We start from the raw sequence: 20,701 nt of genomic DNA on the forward strand, positions 1-20,701 counted from the left end.
GTGTGGACAGTGCGAGGAAAAATTATCAACCTACTTTTCTCTTCCAAGTGCTTACTGAGCCCTTTTACTTGGCCTAACATCTATTATCATTTTCTCATGATGCCTGTGCATCATGATGGTAGCTTATAGGTTGCGCAGTCTTCTTGAAATAAAGACTCTTTAATGTACTCGACAGAATTTCCCGAGAACTACGTTCTCTTTCTTCCAACGATCCCCATATAAGTTACCCAAACTTTTCTGCTACACTTCCACTTTGACTCTGCCAACCTATAATGATGCTAGCAGTGTGTCTCTGAAATCGTTTCATGTCTGTTGTGATGCATGTTGATAAGGACTCCAAACACTGGACAAAACTTCAGTATTGGAGCAGTAGCGACGTGTATGGGATTCCCTTAAAGATGCACTGCAGGTTCCCAGAATCCTTCCTACGGACGTAGGTCTTGCATTGGCGTAGGTTACACTAATTTTTGTGTGACTGTCACATTCCGTATCGCTTGTTAAAGGCCAGTGAGAATTTAGTAGAGCTGTTCCTTTTTATAGGATTAGAACTTCCTAACGATATTCTTACTTTGCTAAATATTAGGTTTGTGCATAAGATCATAACTTTGTTTACAAGTTTAATATACACAACAAATATACATAACAGAGAGTTTAGTCATCAACAATATACTCTCCTTTACTATTTACAACAGTCTGCAAACACTGAGATAACGTTTCGATGCTGCAGCTGTAGAAGTCACGTGACTAGAAGAACTCGTCAAGCCATGCTCTTGCGCATTTTCATCTGGAAAGCAAGTTCCTTGAAGGTTGTTCGACCGAGACTAGAAAAGGTGAAAATCTGAGGACTCAAGATCAGATGAATAAGGTGTGTGCACCTTACAATCCAATTACTGTGTAATACTCTTTGCCAGTCTAGCACAATGAGGGTGCGCGTTACAGCGAAGTAGCATCACTACTTGTTCTTGGATTGTATCTGCAAGACATGTCAGTTGTTGACAGTAAATGTCGGCAATGATGGTTACACCTTGGGGAAGCAGTTCACAGTACAACACACCGTCGCTCACCACAAGCATAACTTTATCTTTTGTGGATGTGCACAAGTACAGTGAGTTGCTGCTTAATTTAGACTCTACCATTCCTTTATTTTCTTTATGTTAGCATAAGGATATCATTAATCATTGCCAGTAACGGTATAGGATAGTGACTGTCGCTGTGTTCAAGAGCCAATTGATGACGAGTAAGCGAAGGTGCAGCCGCTGATTTTTGTTATTTGGGCTTAGAGGATGCGGTACCCATACACCCGATTATTGAACTTTACCCTCTATATGCGGGGGTCTTATTATGGTGGAATGGCCACAGTTCATCACATTTTCCAGTTCTCGTGTACACTGACGAGGATAATTGCGCTGTCATGCGTTTAAATAACCTTCATCAAACCCCAAAGCACTTGCTGAATGTGGAGAGTTAACCATGAAAAAATTTTCTTGCCGTGCTCTGTCCAACGCCATTATCCCTCACACTGTGCAGACGTTTCTGACAGCCTCCGCTGCTGTCACCCCTGTACTGAACTCAAGCAGAAGAATATGTGGGAAATATTCAGATTTCTCCACTCGTCACTCCATTTTCTAGCGTTCACAGCCGCACTCGCATTCTCCAAATGACAAAATGACAATATGTAAACTAAAATATCAACAGTGAACTAAAAATAAGGTATGACAACCGATAGATAAACTCACAGCTACTGGAATAACGACGTGCAAAGCAAAAACGGTGCGAACTTACACAGCAACCAACATGATTACATTTTAACTGTGAAAAATGCTCCTGCTTCACAAATGGTTTATTATACCAACCGGTTTCTATTAACGCGTAATAATGCGTGCATGTGTTCACCACGAAACCATGGACCTAAGTACCAGTTTGCAATATAGCGTATAATATCATCCTACTGGGAGGTATTCAGGTATTTACTTTAAACATACTCTCAGTCCAAGAGGGAATACTGAAAACTAGCTTACAACTAATGACGGACAATAGAGGTGGTACAAATTAAATCCGACTCCTCAGCAATTTGAGGAACACAGAAAGATGTCAAACGGAATAAAACAATGCGTCTGGAATACGAGAATCAGGTACGAGGCTCTTTCGTGTAGAGGGATACGAATCCCATAAACTGTGAATCACGTGTTCCATACCCTGAGCTTCGGAAAGCAAAATCGCAGAAAATATTCCTTAGGTCTCAGCTAGAGAAGTCAATTATTATTATTATTATTATTATTATTATTATTATTATTTTTGGCTTGGGAGCATTCAGACTTCATGCTGATATAAACAATAGACGAGCAGAGCACACGGGATGTATATCTAACACAGAGATATTTCAGGTGAAAGATGTTACGGCAGACACGAGGAAATAGTAAAGACGCTACAGTGTTGTGTACTGTATTCAATGGCGCCCATTAGCATCGCACCAAGTGCTGATTGTTCCAAAAGCAATCTGGCAACTTTCTTTCTCCTCAGAAGCTACGCACGTGGATATGTCCATCGTCACGCTGTATGCAGAACCAGGGCTCATATGAATAGTCCGCGTGGTGTCACTTGTGTGTACAGTGTTGTTGATGGGCGCACCACTGCCAGTACACCTCTCTCTGCTGTTCTGTCCGCATACTGACAGTCTGTGTTGTCCAGTCCATGTCATGCCGTCTGTGTGGTTTCTCGTCTTGCTAGAAACAAGTCCACTTCGTGACTCGAGGTGTGTGTGACTTGGGTATACAACCCGGCATGGCCGAGCAAACGATGTCTTTGCCCTTACAAGCGCTAGTCATGTGGGGCCGTAGAGGCCATGCACGCCATTAAGGAATGGCCGTCCTGAACTCGCTGATTCCAAATCCTACTGACAGTCGTGGGATCCTGATGCGAGCAGCAATATCACAGTCTCCACAAGACACGATCCTGCCACTTTTGAATGCCAACAAGTGTTGGTTCAGCAAGAAGTTTTCTGTGTAATCTATCCTCATACACAAAATGCTTATATTGCTACCCCTACTAATTTTTTGGCTGTGCTCAAATGCTGATCATTTATAAAGAGTTACTTTTGCAACGCATGCGTCTCGGTAGATGTAACTGTAGCAGATTAGCAAAGAAGCACCGCGTGATATTGTTCCCTAGCAGATTTCTCACCTGCGGATCTTCTGTCCCAGGCGTCGGACTTCGTTTCTTACAACAAGTGTTTCATCGCCTAGTAAGGGATTTATAAAAGTGGACAGTAAGGAAGCTATAATCAGTGAAACTCGGAATAATCTGGAAAAATATATATTGAAAAATAAACACATAAGTGAAACCGTGTCACAAGTTTCCATAGATTATCTCTCACAGAATGTAGCTATTGGACGAGCTATAGACTCTCTGTGTGACAAGTTGAAAGTACTCAAGCTCACACAACAAAACTGTCTTCAGAGTAAAGACCGGTCTCCAGAGAGAGCACAGCAATGAAATAACGGGTGTCACTATAACAGAAGAAACTAACAATTGGTCCACGCTTATGACACGAGTAAAACTATTCGGCAAAAACAGCTTATGACGCTACTGTCGATCTGCAGGACCAGTATCTTGCTTCGCTGACATAGCTGTAATACAGCCGTAACCATTAAGATTGCGATGTGATTAATAACTCCAAACATCACGAGTGGCTCGCGGATGACTAACCTAGGCTGTTACCAAGGTAATGGGAAGCACTAACCATTAAATGGCGACAAGTGCCGTGCACTAAACATCGCATTGTTGTGCTCCTGTTGAAACTGCACCGGAATGGGCTGGAGAGCTGCTCCATCATGTAGCAGACTCGGTCCATGAGCTACGGTACACCTCCACGGTACGCGTAAAGGTCCTTGTAGCCAACCTAACACGGGTGAGAGGTGGAACCGTTCCTGCTACCCTGGTCGCCTGGAGTGGTCGATTTCCGGCCCTCAAGATGAATGACCTGAACTGGCGCGAATTCTCAGAACGCGGGAGAACGGCGTGTCCTCCCGGCACCCCGTGGCTTCAACGATGATTCGAAATAACGACCAGAAAACCAAGCTAGATTTCGCCATCTTGGGTGTTTTCTATATTAATTAAATGTCGAATGTTAAATTTGTCCTGTCCCTCCAACCGATGCTAATCTATGTAGACAATACCTCAGTAATCTCTGCAGACTTGGCAAAATTAATTTAGTAGGACCAATTCGTTACATGTTTGATGAATTGTTAATTAATTTACCGACTGGTCTGAGTTAGGTATCAGTTTACTCGGAATTTTATGTGGAGTTCGAATCTGTGACCAGACTTAAAGGACTAGTTTTCTTACTTCCTCTTCCTTTGTGGCGATGACTGGTCTGGACAGATGCTACGGCACTGCCACTTGCGTTTTCTGCTTCAAAATGTCACTGCATTAAACTTCCCTTAACAGGAACAAACTGTAGGAAACAGTCCTTAACGAGATAGGAAGCAGAAGAGGTCATATGGACGTTTGGCCGAAATTCGTTCCAAGGGAGGTACACAAAGTTGAAGGCTGAGATAAAAGATCTGTAACAGTGTAGATTTCAGAGATTCAAAAGCAGAGATGGGGACACACCAGGCAGGAAAAAATTTTCTGCCCGTACTAGTGATTCAGTTCGTCACTCAAGAGAGCAGCGACCTGGGGCAAAGTCAAATAGTAGCGACAGTGCCTTTCGTACAGCCAGATACACGTCTTCCAGTAGGGGATGAAGGGTCACTCGCAGAACTGCAGACGTGTCTCGGCTGAAAGCGTTGTGGAAGGATGACTGGTCCCACTAGGCGATCGCCAACAATCCCCACCCACGCACTGAGGCTGAACTGGTGCAGATGGTTCGCTGCCACCATATCATGGGAACTCTCCATATGCCTTGTCGGTATTGTGAATGTCGACGATACCAGCCCTCATAAAGGTATCCTCGTCCGTGACAAGGTTGGATGCCAGAAATCCCAACACTGTGTGGCCTCCCTCCGTGTCCTGAATGGTACCTCCTGGGGAGCGGACCGAGTGGTCCTTCTCCGCCTCTATCGCGCCTTAGTGCGCTCGAAATTGGACTGTGGAAGCATAGTTTACTCCTCCGCTCGGCCGTCTATTCTTCGGCGTCTCTGTCCACCACCGTGGATTACGTTTAGCGTTTCGAGCTTTTTACACCAGCCCTGTGGAAAGCCTTTATGCTGGGGCTGCCGAACCTCCACTGTCCAATCGGCGAGCTGTCTTTCTGAGTCGTTATGCACGCCATCTGTCTTCCATGCCTGCTAATGCGGCCCATGACATTTTTTTCGACGCCTCCTTGGATTTAGGGTATGCAGGCCGCCCTTCCTCTCTACTACCACCGGGAGTCCGCTTCCGTCAACTGCTCCATTCTCTTTCCATCCACTTTCCTAAAACCTTCTTGACAACTTGGGGCACAGCACCGCCTTGGCTCCGGCCACGGACCAGCCTGCTCCGTGACCTTTGCCAGTTTCCCAAGGATGGTACCCCTTCTCTTGTTTATCGTCGGGCATTTGCTGCTGTATGCGCGCAAATGAAGGATGCCACATTTATTTAAACTGATGGCTCGAAGACATCATTTGGTGTTGGGAGTGCCTATATTGTTGGCGACACCCCTAATCGATTTCGGCTTCCTGACCAGTGTTCGGTTTTTACTGCGGAGCTTTACGCTGTTCTCCAGGCTGTCCAATACATCCGTCGCCATCAGCGGATAAAGTATATTACATGCTCGGATTCGCTCAGCTCTCTCCTCAGTCTCCAAGGTCTCTCGCCTGTCCACCCCTCTGGTCCACCGGATTCAGGACTGCCTCCACTTGGGGGGGGGGGGCGTCTCTGTGGCGTTCCTCTGGATTCCAGGACATGTTGGTATCTGTGGAAACGAGGCGGCCGATATAGCGGCCAAGGCTGCAGTCTCTCTTCTTCAGCCTGCTGTTCGCATGGTTCCCTTCGCCGATCTACGGAGTGTTTTATGTCGTCTTGTTGCTCTTTTTTGGCACGCACGTTGGTCGACACTTCCCAATAATAAATTGCAAGACGTGAAAGCTCTTCCCTGTGGTTGGACCTCTTTCTCCCGAACTCGTCGTCGGGAGGAGGTAATTTTAATTAGACTCCGGATAGGGCACTGTCTTTTTAGCCATCGACATCTTTTAAGTGGCCATCCTCCCCAGCTTTGTCCCCACTGCTCTCAAGTGTGGACGGTGAGACACCTTTTACTCGAGTGCCCCTATTTTACTCCGTTACGTGCCCGTCTACAGCTGTCGCCCGATATATCTTCCATTTTAGCAGATGACACGCGCTCAGCCGATCGCGTTCTCGAGTTTATTAGTGTCGGTGAGATGACGTCTGTCATTTGAAGCTCTTTTTGTGGACACACAGCCCCCCTTCTATAGTGGTTTTTTAAGCTTTCCTTCTGTTTTTATTTTCCCCATTTTTTTGAGTTTCGCTCCCATTGCTGCTGGTTTCCAATTTGGTTTTCTTACCTTTTCCTAAGTCACAGACCGGGTGCTAATGACCGTAGCACTTTTGCGCCCTAAAACCATAACAAAAAAAAAACTGCGATGGCCTGTGCGATGAACCAGCGACAAATCCGTCTACGCGGGGACAAGTCCATGACTGATATGGCCTGTACGCAGTATAAGTGATACGGCAGTGGCAGTTGTGGAGAAAGTTTCATACAGTCTGGCTGACCCCACGCTGGCGGGCCACCTGCCCGTCGCTGATACCGAGGTCACAGTCAAAGATCTTTTATCTCCACCTCCCTTGGAAAGCATTTCTGGCTACATGTCCATATGATTTCTTGGCTTCATTTCGTCTAAGGGATATTTTCCTGCCGTTTGTTCTCCTTTAACAAAATAATCCTGTATATCCCTGCATATAGTGCACTTGATGCCAATATGAGGTTTGTTGCATGTCACTTTGATGGGGCTGCAATTTTAATGGCCGATAGTGTACTGTACAAAGCGAGACAAACAAATATGTAGACATTACTGAAAATGGTGGAGGTAAATCATGGATGCTGATCAGCTATTGTCTAGAAGTGTTTACAGTTTTTCTAAGGTGTAAACGCATGTAGAGATCATAATGGGTAATCACTGTGCGTCGGTCCACAACAACAGGTATGCTTTTCAACGACGGTCCGGCTTGGGTGCAGCAGCGGCGCTTTACTCTGCGCCACCTGCGGGACTTCGGCTTCGGCAAGCTCAGCATGGAGGGCCGCATCCTGGAGGAGGTCGAGGACCTGCTGTCTTCCATCCGCAACAACACTGTTGAGGTCAGTCGGCTCCTCCTCATGCCTAGAATTGTAAAACTATCGTTGGCTACTGTGGACTTTCATAAGTAATCGTAGAGTTGCAGGTTCGCAGGAGAGCTTCTGTGGAAGGTTGGAGGCGAGGTACTGGTAGAAGTAAAGCTGTGAGGGCGGGGCGTGAATCATGCTTGAGTAGCTCAGACGCCAGGATGCCGGTCCCTTGAGAGGTTTTCACAGGGAGCTATCTACGTCGGCCGGCGGCCGCCCGTGGAGTGGACAGAGTTTGCCCGAGTGAAAGGAGGAACGACCTCGTGTTTGACTTAAAAGCAAATTCCTCTACATTGTGTGGGAGCGCCCAGCCTACGCATTCTTTACAAATAGCACGCAGTTTCAGAGATTTTCACAGGGAGACAGCAAACGCCAAACGCCAATGCTACAGATTTCCGGATTGGTTGCCTTAAACGAAACGTCATTCTCCCGTTTTAGAAGAGCAATGCTGATTGTCAGACGATATTTCTGATTCCTTGAGCTGAAAGAGTAATGGAAGAGACTGAACGATATACCCCTTCACGTCTGGCGTGGAGAGGGGCCGTTCTGTTGTCGCTCTTGGAGCGAGAACACGTAACGAGAGCGTGTGCACTCGTACGTGTACTCAAAGAGCGAGGTACAAGTCTCTCCTCAGTACTTCACTGGGAGAGCACCTCTGTCAAGAGTGAATCGGAGTGCGACTATATTGAGTCCTTGCGATTAAACATTGTCCACTGTGTTGGCAGCCACACTTATTGTGCGGTGTGAACAGACAGAGTTATAGTTAAACGCCTGCGAACGAATTTTTGAGTGGCATTGTGGTGGACTGGTTATCCGACTGGTGTACCACGCCAATAGTTAGACTAGGGGCGAATAGGAATCCTTGAGTTCATCAAGGTATAGGGAGAGTTTGATTGGCGAAGGTCAGTCCAGATAGAACGGGAGTTATCTTATTTGTCAGCAGCGAGGGCGCAGACAGAAGTCATCGCAGCTTACGGTATTGTGAGCTACAGCTATTGCGAGCCCCATATTTCCTCCATGACAATACACTTCACTGCATTTCACACGCGACAGCCTCGACTGTACCTGGCAACATTGTAATGGATAATTATTCAAGTTGAGTAGGTGCGGCTCTCAGCCATTCTGCCAAGTCAATAACAATCTTAAACTTTGTATAGAAATTTCATTAGCGAATCCTGTCCTTAAGAGGTAACTGCACATTCCGAAAAGAACCCGGAATTAACGTGTTCAGTTCATAAGTAAAAGTGCCATTGTGATTTCTCAGAATTTTTGCAAAAATAATTAATATTTTGGTTAGTTTCATATTTTTCTTACACTAACTAGCACTACTCCAGTACCCAAGTATCCCACTAGTTACGTACGAAATTTTGTGAATTTTTGTGTCATTTCCTTACAGCGGACGACTCCAGAAGATATTTATTGCTGAAAGTTTTTCAGGCATTTCTCTTTAGAACGTTAGGAGCGTCTGTCTGACTTCTGTAGTAGTGTGGGGGTGGACATTGCATCTTGCAGGAGCCACAGAGTAAAGGGTACATCTCAGATTAATCTGTTGCGCAGAATGACAGAATAGCACCCACATGCTCACAAGTGAAAATCTCATTCTAGTCAGGTACTGTATTGAAACTTCCTGGCAGATTAAAACTGTGTGCCGGACCGAGACTCGGAACCTTTGCCTTTCACGGGCAAGTGCTCTACCATCTGAGCCACCGAAGCACGACTCACGCCCCATCCTCACAGCTTTACTTCTGCCAGTACCTCGTCTCCTAACTTCCATACTTTACAGAAGCTCTCGTAGTTTTGGAAGGTAGGAGACGAGGTACTGGCAGAAGTAAAGCTGTGAGGATGGGGCGTGAGTCGTGCTTGGGTAGCTCAGTTGGTAGAGCACTTGCCCGCAAAAGGCAAAGAGGTCCCGAGTTGGAGTCTCGGTCCGGCACACAGTTTTAATCTGCCAGGAAGTTTCATATCAGCGCACACTCCGCTGTAGAGTGAAAATTTCATTCTAGGTACTGTATTGTTGGGCAGGTGACGGAGCTGTTCCCGGTGCACATGGTGAACATCCTGTGGGCCATCACGGCGGGCGCACGTTATGAGCGTCACGACGCGCGCCTGCGACAGCTGATAGACGGCGTCCAGAGGACATTCCGCTCTGGAAACCCCACCGGCGCCACGCTGGGCCGCATCTTCCCCGTGCTCAGGACCCTCGCCCCCAGGCTCGTGGGCTACGACCAGGAGGTCCAGTCCAGGAGGGAGCTGTACGGCTTCATACGGGTAAACTGTGCTCCGCAAGCCAAAATTATTCATTCAATCGTATGGCTAGGGCTCCCCGTTCTCGCGTCCGTCGGCCGTCGTAATTCAATATATTATTTACCACAAAAATTTGTTGATGATGGTGATTGTTGCCGACTTACGTGGTGAGCCTTAATCAAAATATTTCATTCACTTTTGATTTACAATTGTGGTGTGCGTACTGTAAGACCTTCGGTACCCACACCATCAGATTATTTGACTTGTCGCTCTAACGAAGTAGGCGAGTGTCAGCAATATGTCTCGTGGTCTTATCGTGGTTTGTTTATCTTCTGCCGTTAGGTCAGACGATAGAAATGCCACTTGCACGCTTACAGTATCAGATTCACTTGTGACCAACTTCAAACAGAACTTGATTAATTTTCACACACATTTATTAAAATAATAAAAATCATAAACCTTACTGAACTTGATTCTGGATGCTATTTACAATTGACAATCTGAAGTTTGTAATGGTACTTGAATTACGTAACCATTATGGTACCTCACATGAACCTCTCGATACCAGTAATATTCTACTGTATTTCTGTTAACTACTTAACATATTTCTGAGACAACATTCAGATTTGATTTCATTTCTGATACATCGATATGTTTATATTGCAATGATATTATTCTTATGTGTATTCTTTCTTTTGTCACTATGATCTTTGACGTACTTGTAAGTCTCATTTTTGGGCGTGTAAGCGATAATTAGTTAGTTGTTAACTTGTTAGAGAGTCGGACGTTGAGAAAGTCAAGTGTTGGACGTCATGTTAGAAAGATGCATAACGTAGTCCGCTTATAAAATGTGAGGAAGATGTTTTCAAGTATGTTTTGTATTGTGAAGTGATGTTTTGTGTGTCACGTGATATTGCAATGAAAGCAATTAAAAGGAAGTGCAACTTAAATTCGGAGTGCTGACTATTCTTTTTACATCACTATTGTGCTAACTTTGAAATATTTAATAGCCAAGAATGGTTTGAGAAGCGCATCTACAAAACTTTTGAATATAGCAGAATAAAACCTAGGCCTCTTTGCATCCGAGCTTGGAATCATAATCACTTAGATTTTCAACGATTGAGCCATGATAATACGAGACCAGCGTGGGAAACACAAAAAGATGAGTGCCTAGTTTTTTCATTATTACATGAAATGACTATTAACTGTGCTCTATTGACACCTTCCACATAATATGACTGATGTTGCCCGAAAATGCAGTATTTAGCAGCGTGAGCAACACCGCAATCGTTATTAAAATTTTGACCTTTGGCGTGGTAGGGTTGTTAGAAGTTCCTTTGGCCTTGCTACTTTAATCTTATTCTCACATATCTGTGATACTTGACAAAAGTGTCTATACATTTCTCTTCATGGCTATGTACAGGAATATGATAATCTTATTAGGCGCAGACTGAAACTTAACTATAGACTGGTACAGACTAATGCAGACTGACTAGTCGGAGGTCTGTCACTCGTTATAATACCTCGAGCGTTCAGGTATCACTGCGCGAGTGTGATCCACGAGGAGAAAAGGTTCTACGTTAGCAGCAATCTCATTGGCTGCGTTACATATTAATACGCGGATTGGCGGAAGCAGAATTTGGTCCGTCTCTATGGCAGCGCCATCTCGTAGTGCGGAGATGGACGAGCGCTGCGCCTGCGCTGTTGTGCTTAGCAGGGCGCGCTCTAGTGGGAAAGTTGTGTACGCGCTGACTACGCGGAACTATGTACACAACAACAATTAAATGCTTTTGTGAAGTTCTCTTTTTTTTAACAATATTAAACTTGAGTGGAAATTATTTTTTACGTTAATGAACGTTAGACTCACTGAATTTTAAAGCATGAAAATATAAATTGAACCATGGAATAAACTTTTCTTGTTAACTTCCTCGGCTAGTCAGTTCACTTTAGAGCAAAAAATCTTTACTTATTAATTACAATTACGGCCCACACACGCGCTAGACGCTATAGTATTTGTCCTTACCTCCGTTAACCATTGCATTGTAGTCGGAGTCCTGGCTCTGGCTCTCGGCTGTGGTGCTGGAAATAAGAATCTTAAAGCTACGTATTTTCTGCAACATCGGGCGGCTGTGGAGAAAAATGTATATTATGTTAATAACGGGGGAGTTTTTCGCTTCCGCTAATTTTTATAAGTTAATATCGCCACGTAGTGGTGTCGTTGGCTGCATCGGCCGCTGCGATTGTTGAACTGTAAATTACTCGAATGCAGGTTAATTCAAAGGAAGGCGGACATGAAATCGAAATCACCTCTTACAAATTAAAAGCGCACAATAATATTAAATCAATATGTTATCTGCTTAATTAATACAAATATGCTTACATTTGCCAGCACTCGCAAGATGTCCGTCTACACACAACAAAGACAAGAGAAGAAATGAAGACGACTAAAAAGTTAAAAAAAAGAGCGTATCTTGCGTCTCTATAGATCATTTTGTTATATTTCTTTGCCCTCGAAACTTACACCCGCCCTCTTTGACAAGGCCGTTGGCAGAATGAGGCTGACTTCTTATGCCAGAAGTCTTCGGCCGCCAATGCTGATTATTTATCAAAATTTAGGCAGTGGCGGGGATCGAACCCGGGACCGAAGACGTTTTGATTATGAATCAAAGACGCTACTCCTAGACCACGGGTAATTTTTTTTTTTTTTTTTTTTGCTCGATTAACTGATTGATTGATTTGGGGGAGGAGACCAAACAGCGAGGTCATCGGTCCCGTCGGATCAGGTAAGAATGGTGAAGGAAATCTCCCGTGCCCTTTCAAAGGAACCATCCCGACAGTTACCTGAAGCGATTTAGGGAAATCAGGGAAAACTTAAATCAGGATGGCCGGACGCAGGTTTGAACCGTCGTCCTCCCAAATGCGGTAGATAATGCTCGACCTCATAAGGTTGATATTTTCTTGGAAGATATTGCACGCATGGCGCGGCCTGCTCGCTCTCCCGATTTGAATTCCATGGAGCATGTCTGGGATGCACTAGGGAGACGAGTTGCATCCACCAACCAGTCTCCAAGACTTGCGAGCAGCTCTGCAGAAAGAATGGGCGTTATTGCCCCAACATGAGATTGATGACATCATTCACAGCATACCCCGTCGTTTGTCAGGCCTCTACTGCAACCAGAAGTGGTCACGCTCCGTACTGAACACATTAACCAGTTGTCAGAATGTATGAGCAAATCAATTAAGTTGAAAAAACGCGGAACATTTTTGCTTGCTGTTATGCACGTTGCAGTTATTTACTTTCTGTTTTCTTTACACTGTTTCTACTTCACTATCAACTGTTTACTTTGTTTTGCGGTAAAATAAACACAACCTTGCAAAATTTCCGTTTATTGCTTTAGTTTTAGACACCAGCGTACATGTACCGGTACTGTTGTTGCTAAGAATGTAGGGTGCCCAACTTTCATAGTTGGTAGTGTGGACCAAAACAAGAAAAAAGTCAAGGAAACATGGGCTCTCAAATGAATACCTGAGGAACTTTGAGCAATTGTTCATGTTCGCTTCTGTGAAACACGCCTCAATTGAAAAAACGCTCGTAGCTCTTAAGATTTTAGGTCTCAGGTTTACTAGACATTTTTTCTTGTTTTGGTCCATATTACCACTTCTGAGGGTTACCTAACCTACAATCTTAGCAACAACAATACCGGTACCTGTATTCCATTGTCAGAGGTATCAGAACGGTTTTCGCTTATAACTTCGACTCTATTGTTTCCGATAAAAGGGCCCTTACCTCAAATTTGTACATTTATCCTTCTCCACCATCCTTGAGGTTTGTAACGAGTCCCATCTACAATCTCTAGAAGTGTGAAATGTTAGGACTACAGGTACACATATTGTAATCATACCCACTTCATTGTGTTAGTTGTGTTTTCTGTGTCTGAGGGTCTTCCCAAAACCCGACACATAATTTACTACCTGACGTTTTCTGCACAGTCATAACTGCTTCTGCCTGTATAAACATTTTGCGTCAATCTGTATAAACATTTTGCAAGCAGGCGTCCAAACTTTAATACCCGACCTGCTGCGCAGACTTACTTGTGCCTTGCGTACTTTGAGGTACTAGACAACATAAAAACGTACTACTCGTAATATCTATAATTACTCGTTTTAGTCTGCAAATGAAGTAAATACTGATACAATGTTGTTCATTACAGTGTCATTAGTCACCAATAAAAATATCTGCACTTACAGCACTAACCTCCAGTATACACAGGGTGATCAGAAACAGTCTGAAAAGCTTATAAGCGAGTAGCAGGCTAGGTTATGCTCACAAATAACTGTTGGGGAAAAAATTCGATGCATCGCGCCATTTCCGTTTTAACTAGCATCAGGTCGCTTGCGCAAATTCCAGCGCTTGCATCCACTAAAATACGGTAATGCACAGACACCTGAGGGTCCGTGAGTTACCACTTGTTAAAACTCTCATGTCCGTCCCCGGTAGCTGAATGGTCAGCGGTACGAATTGCCAACCCTCTGGACCCGGGTTCGATTCCCGGCTGAGTCGGGGAATTTTCTCCGCCCAGGGACTGGGTGTTGTGCTGTCATCATCATCATCATATCATCCTCATCGACTGCGGGTCGCCGAAGTGGCGTCAAATTGAAAGGCCGGCACCCGGCGAACGGTCTGCCCGACGGGGGCCCTAGCCATACGATTAAATAAAAAACACTGTTCATCAGTTACAGTGTGCCTTCTTCGGAGGTGATCAATTTCAGGTGGGAGAGCAAAAGCTACAGTTTCAGGAAACCAAATGAAGAACACGCCTGGCGATACTGCCTCTCACAGGCTGCGTGAATTTGCGGGCGCAACAACCGATTAGCTAACTTCAGCTAACTGAATCGGAAACGGCGCAACGTATCGAATTTTGTCTTAACAGTTATTTCTCAACACGAACTACCTTGCAACAGCCCTACAAGTTTTTCAGGTCGTTCCTTACTACCCATTCTATAGATGCACGAATCAAGTAACGAAAACGTGACGTGGAAGCCAAAAGACAGTACCATTACACATAGCGAAAAATCGGGAGCATCAACGAAACGCAGATCGAAAACATCAGTTGACCTATATAGTTCGACTTAAATTCCTGAGACCTATAAAATAGCCAAAAAAACGATGGCAATACAAAAATCGATGTCAATACACCTAGTCAAAAGTAGCGGCAATCAGTGAAATGCGGTATCGAAATAAAACAAAGTGTTAATAAACTAACGTCACTATAAGGCACAAACTGAGACCCGATCTCTCAAAGCAAGTAACACACCTGACAAGAGCGCTATATTCGAAAGGATCATGTATTCATCAATAATTCCAAGTTCATGTTAATTGTAATAACTGTTTTCGTTCGTTACTACGGCAGCCAGAGACAATGTTTAATCTGTGGCTGGTGAATGATGTTTTCCACTAAAACAGTAGTACGTAACGACTCAATGTTGCCGGGAGGTATCGAAGGCTCAAGTTGACTCGGAGTAATGAAGAGTGTGCAGTGCGTAGTAGTATCGCTTTTCACACTCTCGCTCTGCGATTTGCGGATAGTTCCTGCGAAGAACGGCGGTCCGTTACCCACTGTGTGAGCCAGGATTTCTATAATTTTAACATCCTAGTCATTACGCAAGATACGAGATGGAGAAAGTGCGGTGCGTCCCAAAAGTCCTCATACCCTCTTGACTTTGAGCAACAGGGAAAATATGTATTTGTTTTATTGCTGCTCGCACTTTGAAGCTAACGAAAAGTATTTTTGACAGTACTGTATAGTTACAGTTGTGCAGTCATGGCTGATGTAAGCGGAAAAAGTTACCCTGATAAGGAGCGATTAGTAACGTGTGTGTTGGTGTATGAACGTCCACAGAGAGGGCAAAAAATGAGAGCACTTAATGAGTGCGTTTGGAGATAGCCCTGCCTCGTATAGCAACCTTGATTGACTGGGAGCAACAACTATTGTTTCATTCATTGTCAAAGGCAGGCCCCGCAGTGAAAGTGAGATGAGTGACGGACCGTGGTCCGCAGTCGCTTGATCTACTGAGCAATCCACAGAGAAATAAGTTCGTGAAACAGTAGCTCAACTTCAAGTACCGCGGTCAGCAATGCATGACCACATTAAAATATTTCAAAATGAAAGGGTTGAGACCGATGTTTGTGAGCAAATTGTCTGGCAATGACATGGAGCAGTGAGCTGCACTCTTCCGTGCTTTGTTGACACATTTACCAAGCGTCATGTCTGGCGCAGGAGCGTTATTTTCTTAAGAACGTGCCATACATCGCAGTTCGCAAAAGTGGAGTGCAGTATTCTGATTTACGGAAAATCCGCATTATGTGCGAGAGTTGGCAAGGAATCCGCCTCGTGTTTATGATAAGGGCTGAGATGTCATCACGATATCTGTTCGGACCGTATTTCTATGAAGGATAATTTTTTGTGTAGGGTACCTGAATGGGACTTCTTATTTCAACATGTTGCAAACAGGGTTACATCACCTTGAAGACATGAGGAATCTTGGATCACGTGCAGTGACAGTAGGACCGAGCTTCAGTGTACTTTGCTATTCAGTTGCATGAGTTCCTTGATGTCCAGGGTGCTTGAGCCCCATCGAAATGTACACCATGAAGTCCGGACCTCACCACTTCAGGAATTTCATTATGGGGATTGGTCAAGTCCAGTGCGGCCCAACGTCAGTACAAGACTAATGAAAAATTGCGCCTAAGTGTTGAAGAACCCTTTCGAGGCAAAGCTCATAACATGCTCGGCTAGGTGTCAAGCAGTAGGTGGAGTTGAGCAGGTGTCTGTGAATTGGACGTGGATGAGCCTACAGATCCTCTGGATACATGGTTTTTGTATGTAAGTACTCCTATGTGTTATAAACTGTTCTGAGTCACTGTTACGGGGATTTCTTTGTAGAAAGTTTGCTTTATCGTCTTGGAACGTGGGGTCTCTTAATTTCATGAACAAGGTTCTTCGCGATGCAGTCATCTCTCTTGTAACATCTTCTGCCCCATAAGTTGAGAATTGTTCGCGCTGCTCTTCTGTGAATTTTTTTACGTCCTCAACTAATCCAAATCTGTACAGGTGTCGAACGAGGGTTTTGTGAAAGGAAGCAATGTTAGCGTTTTACATCCCATCGACAAGATCATTATAAACGAGAGGGTTTCGTAAGCGGCCTAATTCGTGCGTGAATGACTCGTCCTTAAGCATTCTTCCATCAAATACTAGTGTATTTAAATTTATCCGTGTTCTGTGGAATTCATTCAGGTCAGCGACTGAATTATAAATCTACATAAGTAGAATGTAAATGTTCGTTTCTTGGACATCCCAAATCTACGAAAGTTGTTCGCGGATTGCTTTGAAATTTTGACACAACATTGCATTCGAATATACTTACTGGAACGCCATCAGGTATATGTGTAACCCGTTTGTAATAAAGGGGGAAACGGTATAAAAATGTAAATTTTGATTTGTTCAAAATCGTTAATCTCCGAAAGTTCTTGGCCGATTGCTTTGAAATATTGACACAACGTTCTACTGGTATACGAACGTGTTTCTATTACCACACTTTTTAAATTACGTGATACATAATTTTTATAAATTTAATAATAGGGAAACGTTGTAAAATGCATGATAGTTATTAGCAAACAGGAAAGTTGTATTTGTGGCTTATTGATTTATGAAAAGAAAGGGGGAGGAGCTGATGGACCGGTAAAGGGGGAGAGAGAGGGGCAGGAGGAGATGGGGGGGACAGGGGGGGGGAGAAGGTGGGCAGAGACAGGAGGAGGAGAAGATGGACAAAGCAAGAGGGAGGGGATGTGGACAGACAGGGGAGAGAAGGAGATAACGTCGTGTATCCAATTCGCATACGTACTAGAAACGTGGGCTTTCGATTTTCGTTCTTTTCCATTTAAGCAGTCTGAGCTACAGCAAAGCGTGGCCGGGTACAGCAGGCTAGTTATAAATATTGTATCATGGCACATATTGAAGATTTTGATTACTTTGAGTTTCCTGATTATTCGGTTATGTTATTTGGATAAATAAGAAATACAAAATAATCATACTGAAGTATTTAATACGCGCTATGATATACAGACACACACATATTGTTTTTTCATTGTTTTTACTATCTTAGCAACTGAAATAAAATCTTAGCAGTTAAGAGTCTGTGGAATGTAAGTATATGAATGTGAAAGCTTTAAGTGATGATATATTTACACTACTGGCCATTAAAATTGCTACACCACGAAGATGACGTACTACAGACGCGAAATTTAAGCAACAGGAAGAAGATGCTGTGATATGCAAATGATTAGTTTTCAGAGCATTCACACAAGGTTGGCGCCGGTGGCGACACCTACAACGTGCTGACACGAGGAAAGTTCCCAACCGATTTCTCATACACAAACAGCAGTTGACCGGCGTTGCCTGGTGAAACGTTGTTGTGATGCCTCGTGTAAGGAGGAGAAATCCGTATCATCACGTTTCCGACTTAGATAAAGGTCGGATTGTAGCCTATCGCGTATCGCGACATTGCTGCTCGCGTTGGTCGAGATCCAATGACAGTTAGCAGAATATGGAATCGGTGGGTTCAGTTGGGTAATACGGAACGCCGTGCTGGATCCCAACGGCCTCGTATCACTAGCAGTCGAGATGACAGGCATCTTATCCGCATGGCTGTAACGGGTCGTGCAGCCACGTCTCGATCCCTGAGTCAACAGATGGGGACGTTTGCAAGACAACAACCATCTGCACGAACAGTTCGACGACGTTTGCAGTAGCATGGACTATCATGCTCGGAGACCATGCCTGCGGTTACCCTTGACGCTGCATCACAGACATGTGCGCCTGCGATGGTGTACTAAACGACGAACCTGGGTGCACGAATGGCAAAACGTCATTTTTTCGGATGAATCCAGGTGCTGTTTACAGCATCATGATGGTCGCATCCGTGTTTGGATGAACGCACATTGGCAGCGTGTATTCGTCATCGCCGTACTGGCATATCATCCGGCGTGATGGTATGGGGTGCCATTGGTTACATGTCTCGGTCACCTCTTGTTCGCATTGACGGTACCTTGAAAAGTGGACGTTACAAATGGTTCAAATGGCTCTGTGCACTATGGGACTTAACATCTGAGGTCATCAGTCCCCTAGGACTTAGAACTACTTAAACCTAACTAACCTAAGGACACCACACACATCCATGCCCGAGGCAGGATTCGAACCTGCGACCGTACCGGTCGCGCGGTTCCAGACTGAAGTGCCTAGAACCGCTCGGCCACAACAGCCGGCGTGAACGTAATATTTCAGATGTGTTACTACCCGTGGCTCTACCCTTCATTCGATCCCTGCGTAACCCTGCATTTCAGCAGGATAATACACGAGCGCATGTTGTAGGCCCTGTACGGGCCTTTCTGGATACAGAAAATGTTCGACTGCTGCCGTGGCCAGCACATTCTCCAGATCTCTCACCAATGAAAACTTCTGGTCAATGGTGGCCGAGCAACTGGCTCTTCACAATACGCCAGTCACTACTCTTGATGAACTGTGGCATCGTGTTCAGGCTGCATGGGCAGCTGTACCTGTACACGCTATCCAAGCTATGTTTGACTCAATGCCCAGGCGTATCAAGGCCGTTATTACGGCCAGAGGTGGTTGTTCTGGGTACTGATTTCTCAGGATCTATGCACCCAAATTGCGTGAAAATGTCATCACATATCAGTTCTAGTATAATATATTTGACCAATGAATACCCGTTTATCATCTGCATTTCTTCTTGGTGTAGCAATTTTAATGTCCATTAGTGTATTATTACTGTTCTCCATGTACCAGGGACATGAATTTCGAGTAAAATTTCAGTAAAGGGTCGAATGAAATGATTTAAATATACAACTGTCTTAAGATGCACATTGTCACATTGAGCAAATAATTCTTACCAAACTTCAGATTAATATACATGTAACTGTAATGCAACTGATGATAGCAGCAGACTACTAAAACGCGTCTTGCTAATAAACGAAATGAAATGAGCGTGTGGCACTGTTGGCTGGGAGGCCCCATCCGAGGGAGTTCGGCCGCCGAGTGCGTCGTATTTCACGGCGGACTTGCTAATAAATATTAATAAGTGACTGAAGCAACGAAAATTATTTCATGAAAATACGAGTGTGGCCTTAGTCCTCTTCGCAACTAGACTTGTTTGTTCGTTCACATTGTATCACTTTGATCAGAAACTTGCAGACACCTGTGATTCACGCCGGTGACTCTTCTTCTTTTTGCTAGCCTTTCGCCATTGTTTTTAAATGGTAGGCGTGTTAATCTTGATTTGGCAATGTTAGTGGTAGAGGTTCTAAACATTCTGCGTGGTGTCTGTTCGTTCTATATCGTGTCTCCCTACCACTTTCGCGCAACGACGCTCTGAGCGTGTTTTTTAGGGAATTGACTAATTTGAACCTGGGACCTGTTGCTGGTAAGGAGACGCCAGACCACACATGACATGTAGAATTCAGAAGAGTTCAGTGAGACTAGCGATGATATAACCAAATACTTAATGATTTCAGCGTCAGCTCCACTGCACTCCCTGTAAAAGAATCTTAATACTAACTAAATTTAGTGGAAGGGGTTCAAGGCTTTCCTATTTTTATTTAGCTGGTAAAATAACGTCGAAAAATCAGTTAAGTTTACCATTGGAAATTTTATTCTACTCACAACATTGTTTATAAATTGCACTATTGATAAAAGGAAATGTTTTAATACAGGATGGTAAAAACCAACTGCGTTCAACAAAAATGTGAACGAATATTCCCTGAATGTGTTTCCAAGTTATACAATGGATCGAAGGATGACCTATGCCATATCACATCTATAATCTAGGTTTAAATTAAGTTTCACAAAAAAGCAAATTATCAAAATGGTCTACAGTGACCCCCAATTATCTTTAATTACTTATCTAACTTGTCGTAAATTACAGTGGCTGATGTGGCTTTTCAATAGCTATATAACAGAAAAGTCATCGCGTTTCAGATTTTTACTTCAAGTGGCAAATGTGAACACCATGAGCTTTAATTGACGATCGACACTAGTATTACGCAAAAAGGGGTGTAACAGATGA

At 44.2% G+C, this 20,701-nt stretch overlaps 1 protein-coding gene across 1 annotated transcript in view; it reads left to right on the forward strand.

The window, feature by feature from the left end:
• The window catches only part of LOC124798012 (methyl farnesoate epoxidase-like), a 158,767-nt gene that overhangs the window by 106,752 nt on the left and 31,314 nt on the right, over positions 1 to 20,701 (forward strand). Inside the window, exons 4-5 of the mRNA XM_047261210.1 lie at positions 7,140 to 7,294; positions 9,341 to 9,586. Of these exons, the coding sequence (XP_047117166.1) occupies positions 7,140 to 7,294; positions 9,341 to 9,586 (401 nt within the window). The remainder of the gene's footprint in view (positions 1 to 7,139; positions 7,295 to 9,340; positions 9,587 to 20,701) is intronic.

The sequence above is a fragment of the Schistocerca piceifrons genome, chromosome 5, assembly GCF_021461385.2.
Source record: "Schistocerca piceifrons isolate TAMUIC-IGC-003096 chromosome 5, iqSchPice1.1, whole genome shotgun sequence".
Classification (NCBI taxonomy): Eukaryota; Metazoa; Arthropoda; class Insecta; order Orthoptera; family Acrididae; genus Schistocerca; species Schistocerca piceifrons.